The following is a 23,374-nucleotide window of genomic DNA, read 5'->3' as shown; positions in this document are numbered from 1 at the left end:
ACACAGCCTGAAAAAATACTGCCCTGGGTGCAGCCTTTTGTGCAAGCAAAAGCCCGAGGAGGGCCAGGGGAGCAGACACAGCTGGCTTATTAAGTGGCAGGCAAAGCCCCACAGGAAGGGCCTACGGTGGCTCCCTCAGGCCTGACTCGCTTCTACCCCTAACAAACCTGCCTGCAGTAATTGCCCAGGTTCAAGGCTGTACGTATCAGTCACTCACAGCATTACCCCATTATGTACAGCTCGACGGCTGTAGCTGGACACACTACGCCCCTTACCCCTTCGCACTTCCCTCCCGCCCAGGAAGGCCGCACGCCATACTCCCTCCGCTTGGCCTGCTGGCCCTTTAAATAGCCTTCCCGTGATTGGTTGGCGCACGGGCCAATCAGCTGCCTGTTTTAAATGTGGCGGGAGGGCTGGTGCCAGCTAATGGGAGAGGCCGTTCTTGTTCCTAAGCGACGGGTGTCAACGGGCCGGCGGGGGCGGATGGAGGCGGCCGCTGAGGAGATTCGCGCCGAGCGCCCGTGGGGCCGCCGCTCCGCCTCGGCTGAGGAGGCCGCGCTGGAAGTGAGGTGGGGGCCGGCTGGCACAGCCCGCGCCCTTCAGCCTTCTACATACACCCCTGAGCCCCTCGGACCCGGCGGGGTGCCCCTGGGGTCGTGTCTGTGCCCCCGGAGTTAGCTCTTCTCGTCCCCGGTCAGCTCTGTGCAGCCGTCGGAGCTAACAGGGAGGAAAGGAAGGGAGGCTGCTGTGCTGTGGGTCTGTGGTAGGGCAGCAGGTAGTTGGGGGTGAGGGAAAAGGGAACCAAGTACTTGAGCTGCAGCGTGTACCAGCGACTGAGCCTCTGGTGGATTTGGATGGAGCTTAGGTTCTCTGCCCTCAGCACAGGGAGGCTCTGAAGTGAGGAGTAAGCAACTGTGGCTAGTTTTAAGCTGGAGCTTGCTGAGTTGTTAGGAAATGTGGCATGGCTTGTGGTATTTTCCTGCACAGTGGTTCTGGCAGCACACGATCCTGATGAGCTCTTGGAGCATGCTTTTTATTCTCAGTACCTGGCCTCATGAACCCATACAGTCAGTTCTGTTCATGGCCACATCTCTTCTGTTTTACCCAAACTGCTTCAGCCTCTATAATTTCCCTGGCTGTTCTATATCTAAACTCTACTGCCATCATCTTCTGCCATGGCTCTTCCTTTTCCTGGTATTTTAAGTCCTCCTGTCTTTCTCTCTGTGTGTTTTAAGCTACATGTCAGAGATTTTCAGCTTTCCTTTTCCCACAAACATTACCCACACTATATATAGAAAGACACTTCTCTTCCAGAGCTCTTGGCAAACCAACAACTTGCATTTTGGTTCTGAGCAAATAGGAGCTCTAGATGAATTAAGCCATTCCTGCCCTGCCTTGGTTGAGACTTTCACAGCAATCCAGGATATTTAGACATTTTCTCTATGGAATGGGACAGATGTTAAACTTCCTTGTCCGCTGTAAGTATTTCAGCTGTTTCATCAATGCTTATGGGACATACAGCCATTTAATGGGAAGAAAATTCTTTCTTCTGTTAATAGGAGAAACAGGCTTCAGCCTTAGCCATTCTGAGGTTTAAAAGAGGCCATCTGTGGAGGAGGTTATTACTATTCAGAAGAGGTCCCTTATGCAAACTGGTGGTGTTTGGAAGAGCTGTGGCCCAGCTTTTCTGCTTTTTTTGAAAACACCATTAAGAAATGAAAATATTATGCAAAATGAAAACAAATTTAAGCCTTACTGAATGTGAAGCAAAGCTCATTTCCATAAAATAGAAAAGCTTCAAGTTTGCCTTTCTTATAAATTAATATTAGTTTTACAAGAAAGTGACAAAAAATATTTTGCAGAGGGAAACTGGAATGCTGTGTCTGTGCCTTCAGAAAAGTTTGACAAAACTCATAGCTTGATGTAATCTCTTTCGTATGAACTAGCATTTTTCAGTGGCAAAATGCTCTGTAAGGAAATTCCCAAGCAACTATAATTGCTTTGCCCCATCCACATTTTGCCAGCTGGCTAAGTTTTTGACTGAAATACTTCTGACACAACATTTGTAACAGAACTGGAGGGAGACACAACAGTGAAAACATGTGGGTGAGCCATGGCTAATTACCTGACTCACTGTCAACTGCACCAGTCGTAGCTGACATCAGGTAACAGCCTGAATCCTTGTTCCCTTAAGCCTTTACTGGTTGTATAAGGATGATAAATTGTGCTGTCATCCCAATTAATTTCTCCCTGCATACATATTTTCTAGACTTCATTTTACCTCTGCAAACAGAAATTAAAATTATTTCATTTCCGCTGATTCAGATCTAGTGTTGGGCAAAAGCATAGAGCTTGTCCTATTCATAAAGGTCTGCTTATGTGCCCTGGCATGTTATATCTCTAGTTCTTGTGTAAAAGGTTCAGAAAAATATTCATCAGCTGAAATGTCTCCTCTTTGTTGCCATGGTGTTCAGTTCACCTGCATGAGCATATGGTTAGTGTGCTCCCACTCCCCTCTGGCTACACTTGCTCCTCTGGTGGATAACCAGAGGCCAAGGGCAGAAACTACTCAGAAAAGATAACAAGAAATTATTGCTGGACATAGATATCTTAAGACCAGTCATTTGAAAAATGTTCCTAACTATGAGAGTGCTGAGGCTGTAGTACCATCTTCTAGTAAGAGTATAGAAGATCAGCAGCTGAGCTGATCTTATGACTGACTTGTTCATGAAAGGAGCATAAAAATGCTGCTTGCAATTGCAGAGGACAAAGATCTCTTCCAGTCAAATGCTCTTATTTGGAAGAAGCAAAGAGATGGAAAGTTTCTGAATAGAAATTAGAAGAGAGGGTGCTAACAGCACTGTCGTACATGGAAAATACCTGTTACACTGCTGAAGCTTTTCTGCTGGGGCTCAGTCAGACATCTTCGCTTAGTGGTAAATGCAGATCCCTTTGATAAGAGGATCCTGATATTTATCCACTCACTTTCTGGAAGGTAAAAACATCTGCAGGCAGTTATGATTTTGTTGATAACATTGTAAGTTCCTAAGCTGACTCCTCATCAGTAATTTATTTCAGTCCTTGTGTAACACATCCTGTTTACATTCCAAAGTTTTACCATCTTCAAGTACTGGTATCTTTAAGGCAGACCAGTCCTCGTGGTTACGTTCACATAAACACAAGCCATGCCATGTATTTTTTATTTTATGGGGATGGATGAACTATGACAATCTAAAAAGGTTAAGCAAACACAATTGGGTCCCATGTATGGATTGTACCTGTGTAATTCTTTCAGAATAAAGGTATATACTCTATTATCTAATATAGGAGTACAAAACCAGAGCCTGTGAACTGGCTTACTCTATTTTTAGTGAAAACTGGAAGAAATATAAACATCTCTCTATGTTCTTATGGCAGTCCTTTGCGCTTCATCTGGGTAAGGCTGACCATATGTTTTTGGAAACAAAGAAGCAGGGATTCTACTAGAATACTAGATCTTGAAACTACTGTGGTTTTGCAACGTTGGTGTGAGGATGAGTCTAAGAAATGCCAAGCATCAGTTCAGCGTAACTTAGGCTACAACATTCCCTTTACCACAGTATTTTGAGAAATGTGTCTTTAATTAATGTTCTAACATTCAGTTGCTCTTTCTCAAGTTGGGTTCAGGGATTCTCAGACAAGAACTTTGGCTTTATCAACAATCAAACTGTCTGCTACCCCTGTGGCAATTACATCCTCTTCCTGGACATTGAAACCAAGAAGACGTCAGCGCTGCCCTGCCCGACTGGCCAAGTGGGAGCCTTTGCGGCGAACGCGAACAGTCAAGTGCTGGCCTTTTCGGACCGGAGGCTGAATCCCATCATATATATCTACACTTTTCCAGAACTCAGGAAACTGACAGAATTAAAAGGTAGGGATGTGGTAACCCTCCCCATCACCATGTCATTGAAAAAATACTTTAATCGTCCAGTTTCTGAAGGATTTTTTTGATACGACTTGAAAAACAGTGTGGCAGAAAATTCTCTCATGACAAGATGCGTGGAAAGCAGTGGAAGGGATTTTCCTCTGCACTACTTTTAGTTAGGCTCATGCTAGCGAGGAATCTGACAGTACAAAATGGAGCTGTTTTAAAGGAAAACCAAATGGAATTAAATGGAATTCAATTTACAAAAATATAATCAGAAAAAGAAAAAAAATAAAATCATACTGCAGTGGGCTCCTGAGCAGACTGCTGAAACGACATTGAGAAATCTGAGATGTGAGAGGAATCAGGGTTCTTGCAGTTAGACTTTGGAATTTGGGATCTAATGTGTATCTTTGCCTGCCTTAAAATGTTTCTCTCCTGAATTATTTGCTTACCCTATCCAAGTTTCAGTTTCCTTGCTGTTTAAATAAGGATCATACTACTTGTTTATATCACGTAGATGAATGAAATTATGACTGCACAGGATTTCAGGGTTGGGGAAAAATACTTCATAAATCCGTGGTATTATTGAAAAGAATTGACAAAAATTCCAGGCGGTGATACATGGGGAAGATTTTGATGATCAAATCAAAATGGTAATCTGGAGTGAAGCAAAGGAATCAGGGGCCTAAAGAATTCCTTTGAAGAGTTAAAGTGGATGTAAAGGAACTGTGAAGAGAGTCTGTGATAGCATGCAGTGAAGCCTGGGGCAACTAAAGACCATGCTCTTTATTTTGATATTTCAGGTGATGCTCAGCTGGACTATACCTTACTTGCGTTTAGTTTCACAGGCCCGTATCTGGCCAGTTACTCTTCAATCCCAGAATTTGTTCTTTCAATATGGTAAGAGTAAAAAAAAATTCTCTAATCGCATTTACATTTAATTTATTTTTTGGTACCTGTGCTGTTTTAGCTTACGTTAAGTTAACAAGTGTGCAAGACACACAGGTTGCCTTCATCTCCTTTGTTTTTTCGCTATTGATCGTTGTCTGCAAACTTTCTGTGCCAAACTTGCTGTTTATTTTCTAGCATTAGTAGCCACTAGTCAGAATGACTGTTACTTTGCCACAGCTGCCTTCTACTTTCTTCCAAATCTTGTGTTTTGGAGTACTTCTGAAGTCTTAAGCATCAGTTAATTATCTGTTCACCCTTGGAAGCTGAGTACCGTGCTGTTTGTGAAAGGAGATTGCCTGCTGAAAGATGAAAAGTGTTCTGAAGTTGATTTCTACTTCCCCCACCCCACCCAAGGACCATTCAGCGATCCCCTTAATTGTGCTTGGTATTAGTTCTGTCCTGTAGTTGTGCTCAGTGATTACGCTGCCACGGGTCCTGGGTTAGATCATCATTTTTTGCTCATTGTCATGAAAATAAATATTATATAATATGGTACAGATACAGAAAGTTAGATTATTTAAATTTTTAAGTCGGTATGTAAAAATTTAGTCCTGTTTATGCCTCCATTGCCAGCAAACGCCCATTGACTATGGAGTCTGAGCACTTCTTCAAAACAAATGGGGAGGGTGGAGTAGGAGGAAGGCAAGCAAGGACGTGTCCTGAATATTCTGTATACTCCCAATTTAATGATGACCTTTCCTTGTACAATGATTAGTGAAGAGGCAGAAACTCCTGTAACTTCAGAATTTTATTAATGATAGTAGATAATATTTCAGGTGCCTCTGCTGTGAACTCGGATTGTACACAGTAGTTGGGGAAGGATGTTTGTGTGTATATCACAGTAGAAACCAGTAAGACAGTCTCACTGGCCTGGAAAGCTTATGTGTGTGTCTCATACAGCAGGAATAATGCACACGGTCTAATGTGTTCATTGTGTGCAGTTAACAACACAAATCCACCATCTTGAAAGATTTCTCTAGATTATTCTTAAAAATTGAAAAACCTAGAGATGTTTCAGTGCTTTACAGTAATGGCCATTTCCAAAGCCAAACAATTTAATCCTATTTGAATCAGCGTGAATGGGACCATCAGCAGCTAATTGTCATAAAAGATTCATCCAGGATTCCAGTCAGAAAGAATTTAGTAACAAAACAGAATTACCTTACAATACTAAACTTGGAATTTATAATAACTTGAGCAGAGGTGTCTGAATTTACTGTGAGATCAGGACCTTCACTTCTGCAATTGGATTATATTGTGCATTCATTGTGTGTGTACAGATGAAGGAAATGTTAATGTTTAGTGTTCTTCATGTGTAATTGCAATCTGTTTGCACAGTTCCTGTATTATAAGCAGATAGTTTGGAATCAGATGTATAAGAGATTTTTTGAAACTTATGTCAGTCTCAAAATGCAGAAAGCTTATGGATAACTAAAAGCTGCCTTTCACCTGAGGTATTTTATCCCTAAATCTTTATTCTTTTCTGTTCAAATGAGAGACTTAATGCCAGATTCTTTCTCAGATACGTGTACCATATAGTTTCAGATGTTAATAAATGATCTACTGTAAAAGAGTTTTGGCACTATCAGTTAGGTACGAGAGGAGAACATGGTGGCATTTTTAGAGAGAGGACTACACTGATGTCTTTTAAAGTCAGAATTGCAGCTTGTAGCTTTCTGTAATTTTAATGAGAGTTACGGCGTATGTGTGAATACTTCTCATTTTTTGCATATGCTGTCAATATTAACCATTGTCTTGTGTCTTCGTCTATTTCTGTGGGGGAATTTATTACAGGCCAGAACAGCAGGATTATACTTAATCCATTTACAGCAGTGTATGCATTTTAGGTTTTTTTCCCATCAGCAGTAATGACAAATACTAAAGCTATAAATGTTATTTAGATTAACGGCCAGATACACAGTCCAAGAAATTAAGAAACAGTTTTAATCATTTTCTTCAAATTATGTTAAGCAGTTCTTGGATAGCACCTAAAAATGCAAATGCAGTCAAGAATTAATCTGGATAATAGAGAAATATGCAAATTAGGTGGTGAGAACATAAATAGGCTACACAGGACAAAAGAAAAGTCAGTGGAAAGCAGATTCCCTGGCTTGTGTCAGCTGTATCCACCAGCCCCACACAAATTCTGCCCTCTTTTGTGCTCAAGTTCGTTAATGCAGCCATGGTTTGTATGTGCATTCACAGCACAATTACTGTTACCTAAATAATTCATCCATAGATAATCACGGGTTGACTATGTTTTATTTCCTAACCATAACACCTTCCAACTGCAAGCATTATAATCATTATTTTGCGGATTGGAAAAGCAAGGCTGAGGCCTGGGGTGCTGAAGAGTTAATTCTTTGGGGCTATTCAAGTACTCAGTGATGGGTCTCTTGATTCTGTTGGTCTTTTCACAAAAAGAAGTGCATGATAATGTTTCTAAAATGTCAGTTTTCAAAATTATTTCACTATTCAGTCTTTTTGTAGCAGTACTAATTTTATGTGTGTCTAATTAACCACCTCCTTTTTATTCCCAAGAAGATCTAACTTGTTTGACAGCAGATTTTTTTTTTTGTCAGTGACAAAGTATTTGTTTTCCAAACTTGATCTTGAATGTCAGTCCTAATCTCATCCCTATCTTTGAATGTTTTTGACTCATTTAGTGGATTTGATTTTCTTTTACTCTCCTTAATGAAGGAACTGGCAAGAAAATATCCTCCTGTGCAGTGAGTCGCAGCCAGGGGTAACAGTGACCTCTTTAAGTTTTAACCCTATGAATTGGCAACAACTGTGTTCTGTTAATGAGAGCTCCGTTACATTCTGGCATATTGAAAGGAATAATGACGAGCACCACCTTACACGAAAGTAAGTGAAACACCCTTAGGTTAAAATCTAGGAAATCTAGAAGTGTATTTTAATAACTAAGACTAAAAACCTACATCTTTTCGCAAAGAATTTAATCCAATTTAGTTCACCTAGCAATTGCAATCAGGAGTTGGTAAATCACAACTGGTGTGAACCTGCCTAGTCAATCATGTGAACTGAATTTATGATTTAATTTCTTACTGCTCACATGTCCAGATTATGCACATAATGAAGTTAATATGAATCAGCTGCTTTGGCAGCCTCTATCAAAAGCTGCGTGACTGAATTAAGGTAGTGCCTCCACCTGCTTTCCTGCAAGTGGCTGTGGTGAGCACTGCTTTTGTAGCTATGAAACCACCAAATTAGGATCAAATTATTTCCCAGTAAGCAGAGTTAAACAGTATGTTGTTGTAATCACAAATTGTACCAAAAGCAGTTTTCTTTGTGATTTCCAGCTTGTGTGGCTGATTTACAGGTCCACAGGGGATGGCTCAGTCAATGCAATTCACTGAGCACAGCAAACCTAGAATTTATTTATGCTAAAATGCTTTTTGAGGCTGGTATAAAAGTAGTGTGTGTCATTCAAGTTGGAGTCCTTGAAATATAACTCCTATGCTGTTTCAGTGGCAGCTACTCTACAAATCCCAAGCATGTTTGAACTCGTTAGCTATCAATATAACCAACATATTGCCACTAACAGAGTTACACTACTGAAAGTATAGACATGGCCTTAATTTGTAGTATGGAAAGAATACTGAAGGGGGTTTTGTTTTTGTCAGTAGAGAATACACATACGAAAATACTCCTTTTTCCTCACGTTTTGTTCCATTCAATAGAGGTTAAACCTCCACTAAGAATGGTTTATTTTACATATTTTTTTCCAAATCATAAATCAACGTACTTTATAAACTATGGAACCCTCAACTCCTGTATTGCAGCAGCCACTTGTACATTGATTACCAGAGTGCAACAGGCAAATACTACTACTAATTTTTGCATCATTGGTAAACTTTCTCTACATAAACATGAAGTATAATCCTCACAGCATATGCAAGTTAAGTGTGCAACTTTATTAATCCTGGTTAATAAGGAAACAGTAACACAGAATAGTTGTCTATACAAGGCAACAAGAAAAGACACTGAGTTAGAGTATGGCAATCCATTTCTGCCAGTTAACAACGTTCCTCTTTTGGAGTAGAATTACTGTTGCTTTTTCAGTGAAATGGTACGTGCCACGGAGAATGATTGTCTCCCACAGGCCTCCATTGCTCTTGCAGGAGTAAAGTCCATTAACCGAGTTGGTGCCTCACAGTTTTGCAAACATGCTCCTCAGTTTTGTATCACCATTTACTAGTTGTAATATTTCTTCTCCTCAGACAGTGTCTCTTGCTTTTTCATAGCCCTGTGAAGCTCCATGATGAACAAGGGTCTGTGAGATCTCATAAGGATTTGTTTTTCCCAGTTTATTATGGTGAAGATTTGTACTATGGCCCAGAGTTGCCAGTTTCCGCCGTTGCTGGACTGGTAGGAGATGAAGCAGAAACATTCCTGGTAGTTACTGATTTTTTCCCTTTTTATTATTCCAAATCTTTATGCTTTTTATGCAAATGGCTGTTAATAAATGAATAATTTTAATGTCTGTTAAACAGGTACAACCCAGTAAATAGATCTATTGTCTCAACGATGTTTTTGAAATCCATTTTGACAGAAGGCTTACAAGACATGCTGCTGCTGCACAGTGCAGTAGAGATTTCTCACCCAGGTCCTAGCATGGTGATAGATCTGTGCAGTGGAGGTACCAATCTGTATCCCAGAAGCAGTAGGAGCATGTCAGCATTTAACCATGCCCAAGCTATTATGACCTGCTCAAACCTTGAAAACCTATTCCTGTGCTAACCTTCAGATATCCTTACTTCCCTCTGAGATTTGTGTTCTTTTTGACTCTGAAAATGTTTCAAGACAGCAACCCCTGCTTCTGAAATACCTTCCCATGCCACTGTCAGTGTTGGATCTGCCCATTTGTCTCGCTTGTATTTGATCATTGACTTGTTAGTCTCCTATGAGATGCCTCTTTTGAGAGGCTTCAAAAGCATCCTCATTTTGTTTGAAATTTACTTTCGCCTGACTACCAATTAGAAGCAGCTCCCAGTGTGAAAACATTTAACTTGCAAGTCTGGGATTCTCTGCTAAGATTAGGACCATCAATTTCTATTTGGTGGCTTGTGGTATATGTGTGACACCAAAACTACCATGCATAAGATGATACTGGCATTATACTACATATTTTCAAGGGATAAATGTGAGTTCCGTATTATCAAATCAGTATACCACAGATTTCTGCCAGAAACTTTTCTTATAAAGCAGAATAAAAACTAAAAATAGGGAATGATCTCATCCTCTTTTCATGGCTTCACGCATTCAGGTTCTCAGAGGTTTTTAACTGTCTGACTGCTGAGGCCCTTTGTTTCCAGGAGAATCAATAACTGCAAACAAACATCCTGCACTGATGCTGATTACACATGAACTGCTTAGATTTGAAATGACTTAGAACATGGGAAATGAAGAGAATTAGGTCTCCCATATTAGGTCCGGGAGGTTTCATGTAATTTGTCTGTCCTTGTATGGATGCTGGTCAATTCAGGAATAGTAGGTTCTTATGCTTGAACTTGCAGAACCATGTCGTGAACTTTTCCACATGGATAAGTTTGTGCTTTCAGCCATGCTAGATACCACTGTGGGGTCTTTGCATTTCCAACTGCCTGCAGGAAACACTAGATGTCTTTTTAGCACCTTCAAGGTGATTGTTCTCTTTATACATAGAAATACTCCTGGGGTAAGAATATATTGTTGTACTAGGCTTTGACAAAGATTTCCTTTTCTTTCAAATTACACGGTAAATATTTTGATAGTTAATTACTGTCCAAATTCCCTAAATGGGTGTATTTTAGTTGTGAATATTGACAAGATAATGAACATCAGGTTATTTAGAAATGAAAGCTTTTGCAGAAATACAAGCTGCTGGTGTTCCTTTTGTTGATGGGGAGGTGTGCTGTTTTCTCTGTACTACATTCTGAGGTGCTACACTCACACCTTAGTACCAGGAGGCACCGAATCAATTTCTGGCATGTTTTCACCTTGCTCCGAACTGTGGTAGCTGAGTAATTTATTTAGACTCTTATTTAAAGGAGTTGTCTTCAACCTGTGGTCTGTGGTGCTTGGAAGCTGTAGCCCACTCCTAAGGAATATGTGAGAGGCAAGTAAGAAAAGCAAGCCCGTTATCAGTGCACTTGTTTGCTGCTTTGAAATGTGTTACTCTGGAATGAGATACTGAGGCTGGGTGTGTACCGGAGTGTAACCACAACGGGGCAGCAGAGTAAAAGGGATCGAGATGTCCTAAAGCTTTAAATCCTTTTCTTTTCTTGCATTATATTGATCTAGTTTTGTTTCAGTATTTCTTACAGTTGGGACCTGAGTTTTCTCAATATGCTTTACCATGACAAGCCCACCTTACTCCAACCCCAGCACCAATTTTATTTCATTGTCTTTTCATAAAGCTTTTCATAAAACTTTTCATCACAAGGATTCATCATGGATTATTTTCTCTGAAGAGGTGCTCCTCAAAAGGGAGAGAAGCTCAAAAAAACCCAGCATTATTATTATGCCACACCGTACCAATGCACAGTTCAAGAAGCAGCCTGGTTTGGGATTTACATAATGTCATCCTAGGAAGAGCATATTTTACCTGGTTTATGTGTAAGAATAGTCATGACAGCAGGTACAAAGGAACATTACAGAAGTTGCTTTTACACAGGAGTCTTCTGATTCACAGTAGTTCAGTTACAACCTTCCCAAAGATTTGTGATGTTCAAGCCTCATAAAATCAGTGAAAATGCCTATATTAAATGTTTCTCTGGGTGACGGAGAGCCCCTAGATTTATTACTGTTAGTCCTATTTGATTTATAAAGTAAATGTTAATATACTTTATTTCTGTAGCATTTTCCCCTGAGAAATTCAAAGTGCTTTGTAAGCATAGAGAGCAGGTTACTTACCCGGAATCATGCAGCAAGCCCTTGGCATATTTTACTAATGAAATCTGGGTCCTGATGAATCTTTGTCCTATGTTTTCATCACAAATCCATCCATATTTCTTCTTTTTATAGAACCTTTAGTGAGACAGCAGGTGTTTTATAGAATTATAGACTCTTCTTGTTTTTCATCCATCATATTGTCTTTTGTTCCTCACCACTTCTGCTCACATGCAGAACTAGTTCTCCAAGTCTTCTCTTTTAAAGGTTCTCCCCAGGTTTTCTTGTATCTTGTTCACCTCTCCCCCTCCCTGAATTTCTTCCATCTAGTTTTTTCTGCCATGGTATTTATATGACCCCTTTTGCTGTTGTATCTGAACAGGTCGCTGTCTTTAATAATATTTTCTGGAGAAGTTCTGTTCTTCCTGTTTTGTGGATGATGGATTTATGAGATTTATTTCAGCAAAATGAAATTCAAGGCACATGGGAAGTCTGTGGCAGGGATATTTCTAGAACTAATTTGCAGATGACCCAAAGGTTGACAGAGCTGTTTTACAGACCAACTTGGATTATATGATAAGATAAGCTATTCAAACAAAATGTGTTCTAGCACTGCTGAGTATGCAGAACCACATGTACAAGTTATGTCTATAAAGTGGAAGATTATTCCGAAAAGCAGTTTGAAAAGAGTTTGCCAGGATGAAGTCATAGTGGGTAACCATTTCAGTTTGGGCTTCCAGTGCTATTCTGATGTTACCAAAGAATTTAAACAATCATTTAGAGGCTCAATGTGTTGAATTTTATCATATTTTTATCATTAAAAAATTGGGAGATGACCTGGTTATGGTAGGTCAGTATCTTTGTGAGGGTAGGGAAGATCATGAAGGGAATTCCAAGCTAGAGGACAAAACTGTAGCAGATGCAAGGGCTGGAGAATAAATCCATGTAAATTCAAATTTTTAAATATATAATTTAAAAAATGCAGTTCATTATTATATCAGGCTTCTCAGGAGAGAGGTGAGTTCTCCACCACTGTCTCTAGTCATAGACTATTTCGAAAATGTTCTTGTTTCTCAAGTTACTAGCTTCAGTGAAGGGACGACTGAATAAAATAAAGCTGATGTTATACCAGTGGTGAGACTCTATGAGGTAATGATTTATTTTTGCCCTAAAATGTATGTAACCGCTTGTACAGATATTTGTCAACTGTTGATTGAACTTGTTTGTTTTTGTGCTGAAGCCTAGAAATTATGTTAGGTCCTCAGTGCATCCTACTGCCCACTGCTGGACTGCAGCCTCAGGAGTTTACGTGGGCTGTGAAGAAGGATATGTTTTGGCAGTTGATGCTGAGACATGCCGTGCTTCTGCTCTTCAACAAAAACCTCTACCTGGTAAGAAATAGCTGCATTGTGTGTTTTATTCAAGTAGGGAGGAGAGTGAATAGATGAAACGTTTTTTTGCTTTCTTCTGTTCTCCTATTGTGTACCTTACAGAAATGGTAAAGCCATATTTTATTCATGTGATAAACATTTGAGAATGTCTTTTGAACTTCTCTGTGGGTTTCTTGAGCACTTAATAATTGGCTTTCTTTTTTCTTTGGCAAAACAAAGAGAAATCTGAATACATCAAAAATGATAAAATTAACAATAGTTCCAGGAGCCTCGATCTTATTAACCAGCCCTACTAGATTAGCATTATACTATTAATAGACCAGCTATACACAGTCCTTTCCCTATTTGTTAAGTACTGATAATTCATTTTGTTTTGCATGAAATATTGCATTGTCCTCATTTGGTATGTTAGATAATGTTAGAACAGATCTTTGAAGATGCGTAATAAATCTTCAAACAACAAAACTGAATTTAATGTAATGTTGCTTAAGAGAATTCCTTAGGGTCGGCTCTTACATAAACTGTTTTCTAATGAAAACAAGTCTGTAAAGAATCTCAGGCTTTACTGCAGAAGGTATGAAGCACAGAGAGTGAACAGAAGATGTCTTTGGCTTCAAACAAAGAAATCTGCTTTTAATTTATTCTGGAATGGGAGGATTCGGTACATGACCCTCAAACTGATTGTAGCTTGAGGAAGTGATTTTTCTGCCCTATGTGTATTCCCACCTGTCTTTTTTCAAGGGCATCTTTGGCTGGTGACTGACTCAAGTTTTGTGGCAACAGCATCCCATTCCAAGCATTCTTTTTTTTCTGGGAATCCCGAGGTCATTCCCCTGCTACCTGCCACATGCTGCCCTTCCATGGCCATTTGGAGGGCTCCCGAGATGGAAGACAGGGGAACCCAGGCAGCATAAAGTCTTCTGGCAATGGCAACCTGTGTACTATTGTCCTTTGCAGGGCTGGAAGGTGTCAGTTCTGCTGTGCACATGAAGTTCACTGGTTCACTCAGGTCTAAGAGGGGTACTTCTTCTAGGATATATACTTCTAGGATATATATATATATAAAAAGTATATATATATACTTCTAGGACAATATGCTTCTCCCTAGCACTAGAACTAGACCAGCATAGAACTGTTTCTCTAATAAACACTGAGGCAGTGTTAACAGACAGGCTGGTGATCATCTTGTTTTCTTCTTTTGTCATGTAATACATTATTTTTTAAGCTACAGCAAGTGTCCTTGACTTTTCTGAAGTACTGTATCTCTGTTCAGTTTTGATGCTTAGCACAGAAATGTAAGGCTACTCTTAAAAAAAAAACAAACCAACAAACCAGCATTATTTCTCTGCTTTTGAAATTATCAGAGTTTTAAATTTACAAAATCAAGAGTTGGAAACCATCAACAAATAAAAAGCAGAGGTATGACCAGAAATGTTTTTGCCAGTTCAGTAGAAGGTTTTTATTTATTTTTTTTTATTATTTTTATTTTTATTTATTTTTATTTTTATTTATATTTACCGTTCGGGCTTTTCTTTGGTCTGTGTATTCTTTTTTGAGTCTTGTCCTAAACCTGTAACAAAATTTTCTGTATTCGTGCTGTACTGAAACTTCTGCTTAATTTAAAACAGACTGCAATCTGTATCTGTTTAGCAGAATGCTTACGTGCATGTCCAGCTTCAAGCACATGCTAAATTCCTGTTATGGTGTTGCAAACAGGATCATAAGAAGCCACATTTTACTTGGACATTTTTGTCAGACTGACTGAAGTTTCCTTCTTAATTACATCAAATTAAAAAAAAAAAAAAATCATGGTTAGAAATAACAATACCAAAACTTAGCACTGGAACATTGATAAATCTGCATCTGTACCACTCTCCGTGCCAAGTATTGCCATCTCCCTTTTACAGCTGTAAGCTGAATCACAGAAAGATTGTGCCTGCTCAGTTGCATAAATGACAGAAATTGGGTATTGGGGAAAAATGTGCATTTTTGATTCAGTGTAGTGAACCTAGCCTTTTCTTCAGTAGGTTGGAATACAACTGACTGTTATTGCAATATTGACACACAAACAAGGTTGACATTATAATTGTTTTCTTTTCTGCAGAACGCATGCGTAAAATCTCAGATGTGGTGTCGTATGTTCATAGAGAAGTACAGAAAAAGAAAGGTATTTCCATGTTCAAATCAAGTTAATAGATATTTATGAACACCAGTGATGTCTGGGAGTAATAATGTGTGAGTACAGGTGGAAACCACTGGTTAGAAAAACACAGCTCACGTTGGCCTCTGTAAGACACGTTGATGGCAATCTTTTATCTGTTTACATGAGAAATAATTAATAGCTTTTGGGCTAACGGACAGCCAAATGAATAGCCTCGGGAGAAACTGTGGCAGTGAAATAATTTCTGTTCATTCAAATTTGAATTAGAATAAGCAATGCTAGAATGGGTTCCCTGCTGCTTTGTTTTAGTAACTTTTTTTAGAACTGCAATCACTTATGATTTAGTTGAGTTAGGATTTAGGGATTTGTTCGGGATTTTGTTTCAAACACTTTGGTTTGGGCTCCACAGTTCAGCAAGGAAATTCACATAATGGACAGAGTTCACCACAGGGCCACAAAGATTATTGCAGAGTCCAAGTACATGCCATACAAAGATGGGCTAAGAGAAATATGTTTGTTCAGCCTGGAGAAAAGGAAATGGAGGATTTTATTATTGCTTCAGCAACATAATTAAAGGTTACAGAGATGATAGAACCAGACAGGCAAAGGACACAGTTTGTATCCACAGAAATTCTGGGTACTTATTAGGGAAAAAAATAGTTTCATAGTGAATGTAATCTGGCAGTGGGAAAAGTTGCCCTGAAAAGCTATGGAATTTCCATTCTTGGGGATACTCAGACCTCAGCTGGGTATGACTCTGCACAGCGTGATCTAACATTGAAGTTGCTTCTGAGTTTGAAGTTGGCTCTGTGTTGAGCAGGAGGTTGGAACAGAGGACTTCTAGGGTCCCTTCCAACCTAAATGACTCTATGATTCTGTTATTGACAAACTTTAATGTGGCTATTTAGCAGCCTTTACCAAATTTAATGATTTCTCAAATTAATTTCTAGTTCATTGGACAAGAGTAGTCCTGTCACTTCACGTTATGTATACAAACCTCCTCGTTCATCATCACAGCAACCAGTCCAAAGAATATATAGCCCATGGAACCTTTTTACTCACAAATAGTAAATCATCTCAGATTTGAAGTTGAGACACATTTTTGCAATAAATTAAAGTTGATTATTTATGTCATTTTTGTGCTCTCAGGTGGCAAACCAAAGGATCTGGAAAACCGAGTGTTTTTTTCCATGGCATTTTGTAACGAGGGACTGTACGCAGCTGGACGCGTAAGGCAGCCTTTGTGCCTTTGGCTTACTCTTACTGTGTGAAAATCAAAGAACATTCAAATGGAGTATATGTGCAGACTTCACTGCAGAAACAGGAGTTAGGAAAAGTGCAGGGCATCAGAACTATAAAGGTCCTCCCTGGCATTGTGTGTTTTTTCTTTGTTAAGACTTGAGACAAGAAAATGAAAGGGAGCAGGGTGGGAAGAGATTCCTTTTTTGTAGTCAGAGAAGCAACAAAAGAGAACAATGCTATTTTTAACAAAAGGCAATGAGTATTTTAGAGGAACACAAAAGAAGGATGGACAAAAAACAGGAAAGGAGGGAAAATGGCCAAGAGAACTAACAGATTGTTTTGTGCAAAATCTAAGTCAATAACCCAAACTGACGATGCCATTGTACGTTACTGCTTAAGAGTGGGGCAAATTCTTACGCTGTCTCAAAAAACCCAATACAAATTCTTAAGTATTAACTGATGAGAGTCTCCCGTTATCAAACAAAAGTAAGACTTGTTAGTAAGACTTGTATTAAAGGACACCTTCATTTTTCAATAGATTTATTATCCAGGTTTAAGAGTCCTCTGGATTTAAACATACTGAAGGCAAATGAGGCCATTAGCGGTGGGGTACGGTTAAACACTCTTGCTTGCAAGATTTTCAGAAGTTCTTGCAATTCAGTTTGCCAGAGTGGGCTAGGGCTAAACGACCTAGACCTGATGTGGATTTGTACTTTTCTGCACAGGAGGGCATGTTATTCTTTTATCACATCCATGGTCTGCGGTACGAGATGAAAATCTGTGCCGATATCTTAGAACCCATCTCCAGCCTCGTATTCTCTCCTGATTATACCATCCTGCTGCTGGTCACCGACAAGGTACAGCATCTGAGATAATGACATTGTGTAATGGGATGTTCCTGAGATTCTATATGTGTATGCTGATACTATTGATATAAGATGTCTGTAATGTAATCACACAAGTCAACTAATTGTATCAGAGGCGAATTTAGTTCATCTTGTGTTTTTGAATGAAAAATTGGAAAGACTTTTAATGAAGAACAATTGTCTCCCACAGATAGTGGATTATAAAGTACCAAGTGGTGAGATTTCCCAGAAGAAATACTTGTGTGTTTACAGGGGAGCAAATGTTCAATGTCTCCAGTGTGTCCAGGTCACGTGGAACCTACTGACCTGATTTCATTCTTCTTTTTTAACATGGGTAGAGATGTTCTAAAATCTTTGTTAATATTAGTTATTAATTGTTTCTAAGAGGTTTTGCAATCTTTAGATAAAAACATCTCTTAAAGCTTAACATTTATGATTTATGTTTTTGTATTATTTTAGAATATTAATTCCTGCAGTAACATGAAATAGGGTGGTTTAAAATTATTATATTTAAGCAATTTTGAGAAACAAAAATTCTCAAAAATGGGACTACCTGGATCACTGTAAAAAGAACTAACCTGATCTTCAGCTAGTGTAAATTAATATAATCCAGTAAATTCAGCTGAATTCTGCTGGCACTTTTAACTCCAGTTTAGAGTCAAATATAAAACTTTAGAGAGTGCAGCTCAGAAAGAGGTGTATTTTTTGTTGAAGTCTTTGAAAACTTTTAATGAAGTGTTTTTTAGCCCTGTGATAGATTATTTCTCTTTATTTGCCAGGGGACAGTCTATACTTACGAACCTGTGCACGGTGGAGAAGCTGTCAAACTCTTGGATGCAGGCAGCACTTGTTTTCTGGCGGCTGATTTTCTTACTCCAGGGGACAAGTACTGTGTGGTAAGAAATGGTACTCTTTCTCATATGTAATTGTAGCTCTTTTCAGGTAATCAGTTGCTAAGGCACAAAATCAAAAGCTTTGCAGAGATTGGAACTCTTCTGATATTTGTTACAGTTGTGTAACTTCTCATTAAAGGAAGTAAATGGCAATAATTCAGATATGGCCTATAAAAGGGTCAGAACTTGCTCTGGAATGCAAGGTGGGTAATTCACAGACTGCTAAAATGTCATATTGGTTCTGCTGTTGATTTGTGTGACTCACTATTGTCCAAGAACGTAGCTGAGCAAAAGGTGAATTAGTTCAGAGAATAGATGTTGGAACAAGAAATTCCTACTGATCTTTTCAGCCTTCAGCACAAATTGGAACAGCCTGAGAGATGCCTCTGTCCTGGGTCCAGGGACAAAGAAGTCCTGACTCATGGATCTCTTCATTCTGAGCAATTCCTTGCTTTCCTCCTCTGTCTTTGACTCCTGCAAGATATATATTTTAGCCAACAAGTCTGATTGATCTCCAGACCATGAATACTTCAGGTAGCCAGCCTAGGAACCCTGGGGTCTTAATCGATTAGATTTGCTGAATCTGTTTGTTTGTTGTTAGCACAGGAATGATAGATTTTACCTCACTCTGAGGGTTGATTGATCTCTAGCCATACTTTACTGTGGAATTATAAAATAGCCCAGATATAGGAAGAACTGGAGCACCATTATGATATGCGTCATGACAGAAAACAAGACCTCTCCTTAATCCCTTTCATATGCAAAGAAAATTATAAACAGGTTTATCTATTGCTGGCTGAATGGTGGGAGTGCTAATATTGATCAAGTTTGTGTTCTGCCCTAAATTGTCTCATTCTGTTTAAAGACCATTCCTGTAGTTGCAGCGATTCATAAAAGTTATTAAATGTTTTCCTTAGACAGGTGTGCATTGCAGCAACTGGACTTAAAGGAAAAGCAAGATAATTCCAAACAAAACTAGTTGATCTGCTGTGCTCAGACATTAGTTGAGTTTATGTTCTATAGAAGATCACTAGTCATTTCCAGACTATTTGGTTATTCCACCCTCTTTTGACTATGTTTTTTCTCTGTCCAACAGTCTGTAACAAGTTCAGGTGAAGTACAAGTTTGGTTCCTGGAAGATGGAACTTGTCTCAGCAAGCTGAACCTTAATATTGAGGTACGTGTAACCAGGAGCTTATATAGTGACTGATACTTAACATTTTCTTTAGTATTTTTCAATTCATAGTGTAATATTCCACAGATTTGGATCAACCTGTGCTGGGGAAAGCTCAGTAGTGTCTTTGAACAACCCATGAAAGAGTTTTTATAAAGATCATAATTCAAAATGTTTCCTTGAACTAATCATGTATTTAACTTGGCCATAAAGCAACAGAAATATTTCAGCCTAATGTCCTAGTGATGTGTTTGTAAGCATGTATTTGTAAATAACAATCCAAATTTCATTATATTACTTTATTAAATTTTAATTTTTACTGAGTGTCAGAACTAAAAGGAACATTTTCAAGTGTATAAAAACTAAATACCTTGACTGATCTGAAAACCTGGTTTTAGGAATTGAGTTGATAAAAGTATTTCACGCTGTTGATGCTTTGTCTTTATGTAGGAGGCATTTGAACCCTGAAATCTGACATAGTAAGAAAAAAAATCACTTTATGTACCAGCTATACATACAGCAGCGTACTCATGTTATTTGGGTGAAACATCTTTCACTTAAAATCTGGATAATGGATATAAAGTTTTTTTCTGAGGAGCGCAGAATCAGCTTTTAATATGTGGATACAGAGTGTAGGTAAAATGCCTATGATGTCTCTAAAATCCTTCCTTTGTTAAAAATGAGGAAAAAAAAAAAGTTTTTTAAATAAACCACTTAGGGTTTCTTCTTCACATTTTAGAGACTTTTAAGTAGTAAAAGAAATTGCATACTAATTGCATACTAATGTATAGCATAATACATCAAATGATATGGAACTGTTAAGTATCTTTTACTTCTCAACTAGGCAACTGCTATGGCCTGCTGTCCCTCCTCCAACAGTGTTGCTGTAGGGACCAAAATGGGTCAAATCTATTTCCTTGATGTTACCAAAGCTGAAGCTCCACGGGTTGTTCACAGAATTTTTCTTTCCAAATTTCCAGTGCTGTCTTTGCAGTAAGTATGTAGTAACAAGGGCAGGAATATTTTCAATTTGAGTAATGCTGTTGGTTGAACAAAAAAAATTGAAGTATTTATTCAAAAAATAACAAAATAAAATATTTTAACAGCTTCAAGGTTTTTTCCCAACATATTCTGAATTGCTTGCTAGAAGAGTAGTAGCAGGATTTATATGAGAAATATAATAAACGTGTATTTTAAGAAGGTTTAACTGAGCACTGAAGATGCTCAATTATAACATCCTTTCTGACAGATCACCACATGCAGTAATTATGCACAATTCCAGGTATCTGAATTTAGAGGCTTATTTCTCACTGAATATAAATTTGAAGTTTTGGGAATTTAATTTTAAGCCCTTTGATCATCCCTTCTATTAGGGTGGATTTTTATTGCCATTGATAATTATTCATTTGCTTAGAGTTCCAGAAATTACCAGTCCTCCTGTAATTATCTCTAGTGATCTTAAAGGCTTTATTTGTTTTGTTGTTTGGGTTTTTTTTTCAGTTATTGAAAAACATGAGAATGTTTTACTTCTACTTCTTTTTTTACAGTTACCTAAGGTACAACATTAAAAATAGATACAGAAAGCAACTTATTCAAAGTGAAGCCAATGCAAGCAAAAACATGTCTATTCAAAATAGTGTGAAAAACTTTATAGGAGTTTTATTTTTTTGAAAAGTGAACTTCAAAGAAAGATTTAATAAACTTGTTAACATAGACTGCTATGCAGGGTCACTGGCTTTAGATTGACCAAGCACTCAATTGGAGATTGCACTCATAGCACTGGGCTTTATATCAGACCCTGAGCTGGCAAACCTAGAAGATGAAATTTCCGTTGCGTTTCTGCCCTCAATGAAGTCGGCAGAGTTATGGGAGTGGCATTATTTGACCCTTTTTATTGTTTGTATTGAACTGCTTTCTACTTGGATTTATATTTTACCTAGTTATGATCAGAGTGGCCAGTTCCTCATCACTAGAGCTACAGAAGGACATATCTTTATTCTTGATGCCCGGCCTTCAAAATTATTCCAAGTTCTTGGATATGTAGGTAATATATGTAACAACATTAATTACATTGTATTCTCACTATTTGCTCTCTTTTAAGTATACTTGCTGATCAGATTAAGTCATTCTCCTTCATTCTACTTATTTTTTAGGAGAACTAAACGTATTCTTCCCACCAATTTCCCAACCATATTTGTTCTGGCCAATCTTTTTTTTTTTTCCTCAGTAATTTTAATGAGTAAATGTAATATGACCTTTCTTCCAGGGAACGTAAAAGTCACAGGGAAGAGAATGGATTAATTGACCAAATGATCACAACTTCAGCACAAAAGTTCATAGTGCTAGCAAGGAACTTAAGACTTTTATGGCTCACCATATGTGAACTTAGACTAAAAAACTGTAGGTCTTGATAGCTGGGTACAATCTCCTATTACAAATGTCTGCCCCGTCTTTAACACGGGTGCTGTTGGATCAGCTTTGCTGGTTGATACTGAAGAATAAAAAATGGAGTTTCAACTTGAAAAAAAGTTCTGGAATTTGTAAACTTGTCTATGCAGTCTCTCAATTCCAGTAACATTATACTTAGAGATCACATCTGTGCATGTGGATCTGCATCATAATTCTAAGTAGAAAGGGCATTATTTTATCATTTTAATTGGTTTGACAAATATAGAATTACATCTCCTTAATTTTCAGAATTTGCCTGATCGTGTTCTCGTTGTCTGGCTGGTTTCTTAGAGCAGGGCTTTATCTGGAGGTTATCAGCAGACAGCCTCAAAATTGCTACAATTCAAGTGGGATGTAAACTCAAATTTGAATGTTTAATGTAATAATAACACTCTGGTGCTTAGTATTCTCAGCACCTGATGCCTCAAGCTGAAGTTGTGTGCGTGCAGCACTTTCTGAAACCAGGTTGTGGCTTGTCTGCTGGTTTAATGCAAGTTCAAAACCACGTGGTTGATCTGAGACTTACTCTGAACAGAGATCTCCTTTTGTTTCACATGATTTAATAAAAACATTACTATGATTTAGTAACAATTTACATTGCTGTTCCCTACCTGCTTCAGCATTGGCAGATGAAGTGCTGGATCTTTCTGTAGTTTCTGACTTGAAGAACAACTCAGTTGAAGTGGTGGCAGTTCTTAACGTAGCTGAGGTCCAGCGAGCAAGGCTGGCAATTTTTTGTCTACCTTCAGCACTCATAACAGGTAAGAATTGACATATATACTCTGTGATATTTTTCTAAGGCAATAACATATTATTGCTATCCCTTAACAAAAAATACTAACAATCATAATCTCTTTCTTCATCTCATCTGTCCTCATTCTCTGAGGACACCATTTCTCACACAGCAGGCTGCAGACTTATAGTCTGCTGAATCATTTCAGCAGAAAGACTGGTATTTTGAAGGACAGCTAAGGAAAGAAGCAGTAATTCACTTCCAGAATCACAAAGCCACCACTTAACTACAGCTACTACTGGTTGTTATTGTTATTATTGCTGTGTGGGCATTGCCCAAAGCCAGCCACAAAGAGGCCTTGGGCTGGGCATCACCCATATGCAGACTAGTGTATCAAAGTGGAATTAACCCCACCAGCTTCTTCAAAGAATGATTATAGGTATATAATAGCTCATTAGGAAAAATTTAAAGGTTGATACATCTCAAAAAAAAATGATTCCCTGTCTTTGTTATAGCTTTTCTATATAAAAGCACCAAGGAAAGTGTCCGTTGTATGTTAAAAGTATTAGCTTCTATCCCAATAAGGAATGTTGCAGGGAAAGATTACATGAAAAAAAAACAGCACTATGATTAAAAGGGGAGAATTAAGGAGACTTGAGAATAGCATACCTCCATTCACCTTCTGGAAATCTGGCCCTGTGTATCTACATATTG

At 38.4% G+C, this 23,374-nt stretch overlaps 1 protein-coding gene across 1 annotated transcript in view; it reads left to right on the top strand.

The window, feature by feature from the left end:
- The first annotated feature begins 483 nt into the window (after positions 1-483).
- CFAP43 (cilia and flagella associated protein 43) overlaps positions 484-23,374 on the top strand; it is a 46,762-nt gene continuing 23,871 nt past the window's right edge. The window contains exons 1-14 of the mRNA XM_014957599.1: positions 484-569; positions 3,657-3,910; positions 4,711-4,807; positions 7,559-7,726; positions 9,127-9,277; positions 12,993-13,143; positions 15,248-15,310; positions 16,454-16,533; positions 17,272-17,403; positions 18,192-18,308; positions 19,402-19,482; positions 20,324-20,472; positions 21,420-21,523; positions 22,548-22,688. Of these exons, the coding sequence (XP_014813085.1) occupies positions 484-569; positions 3,657-3,910; positions 4,711-4,807; positions 7,559-7,726; positions 9,127-9,277; positions 12,993-13,143; positions 15,248-15,310; positions 16,454-16,533; positions 17,272-17,403; positions 18,192-18,308; positions 19,402-19,482; positions 20,324-20,472; positions 21,420-21,523; positions 22,548-22,688 (1,774 nt within the window). The remainder of the gene's footprint in view (positions 570-3,656; positions 3,911-4,710; positions 4,808-7,558; positions 7,727-9,126; positions 9,278-12,992; positions 13,144-15,247; positions 15,311-16,453; positions 16,534-17,271; positions 17,404-18,191; positions 18,309-19,401; positions 19,483-20,323; positions 20,473-21,419; positions 21,524-22,547; positions 22,689-23,374) is intronic.

Source organism: Calidris pugnax, unplaced genomic scaffold (genome assembly GCF_001431845.1).
Source record: "Calidris pugnax isolate Ruff unplaced genomic scaffold, ASM143184v1 scaffold4, whole genome shotgun sequence".
Taxonomy (NCBI): domain Eukaryota; kingdom Metazoa; phylum Chordata; class Aves; order Charadriiformes; family Scolopacidae; genus Calidris; species Calidris pugnax.
Note: the sequence above shows the minus strand (reverse complement) of the source record. Positions and strands in the feature narration are given on the sequence as shown.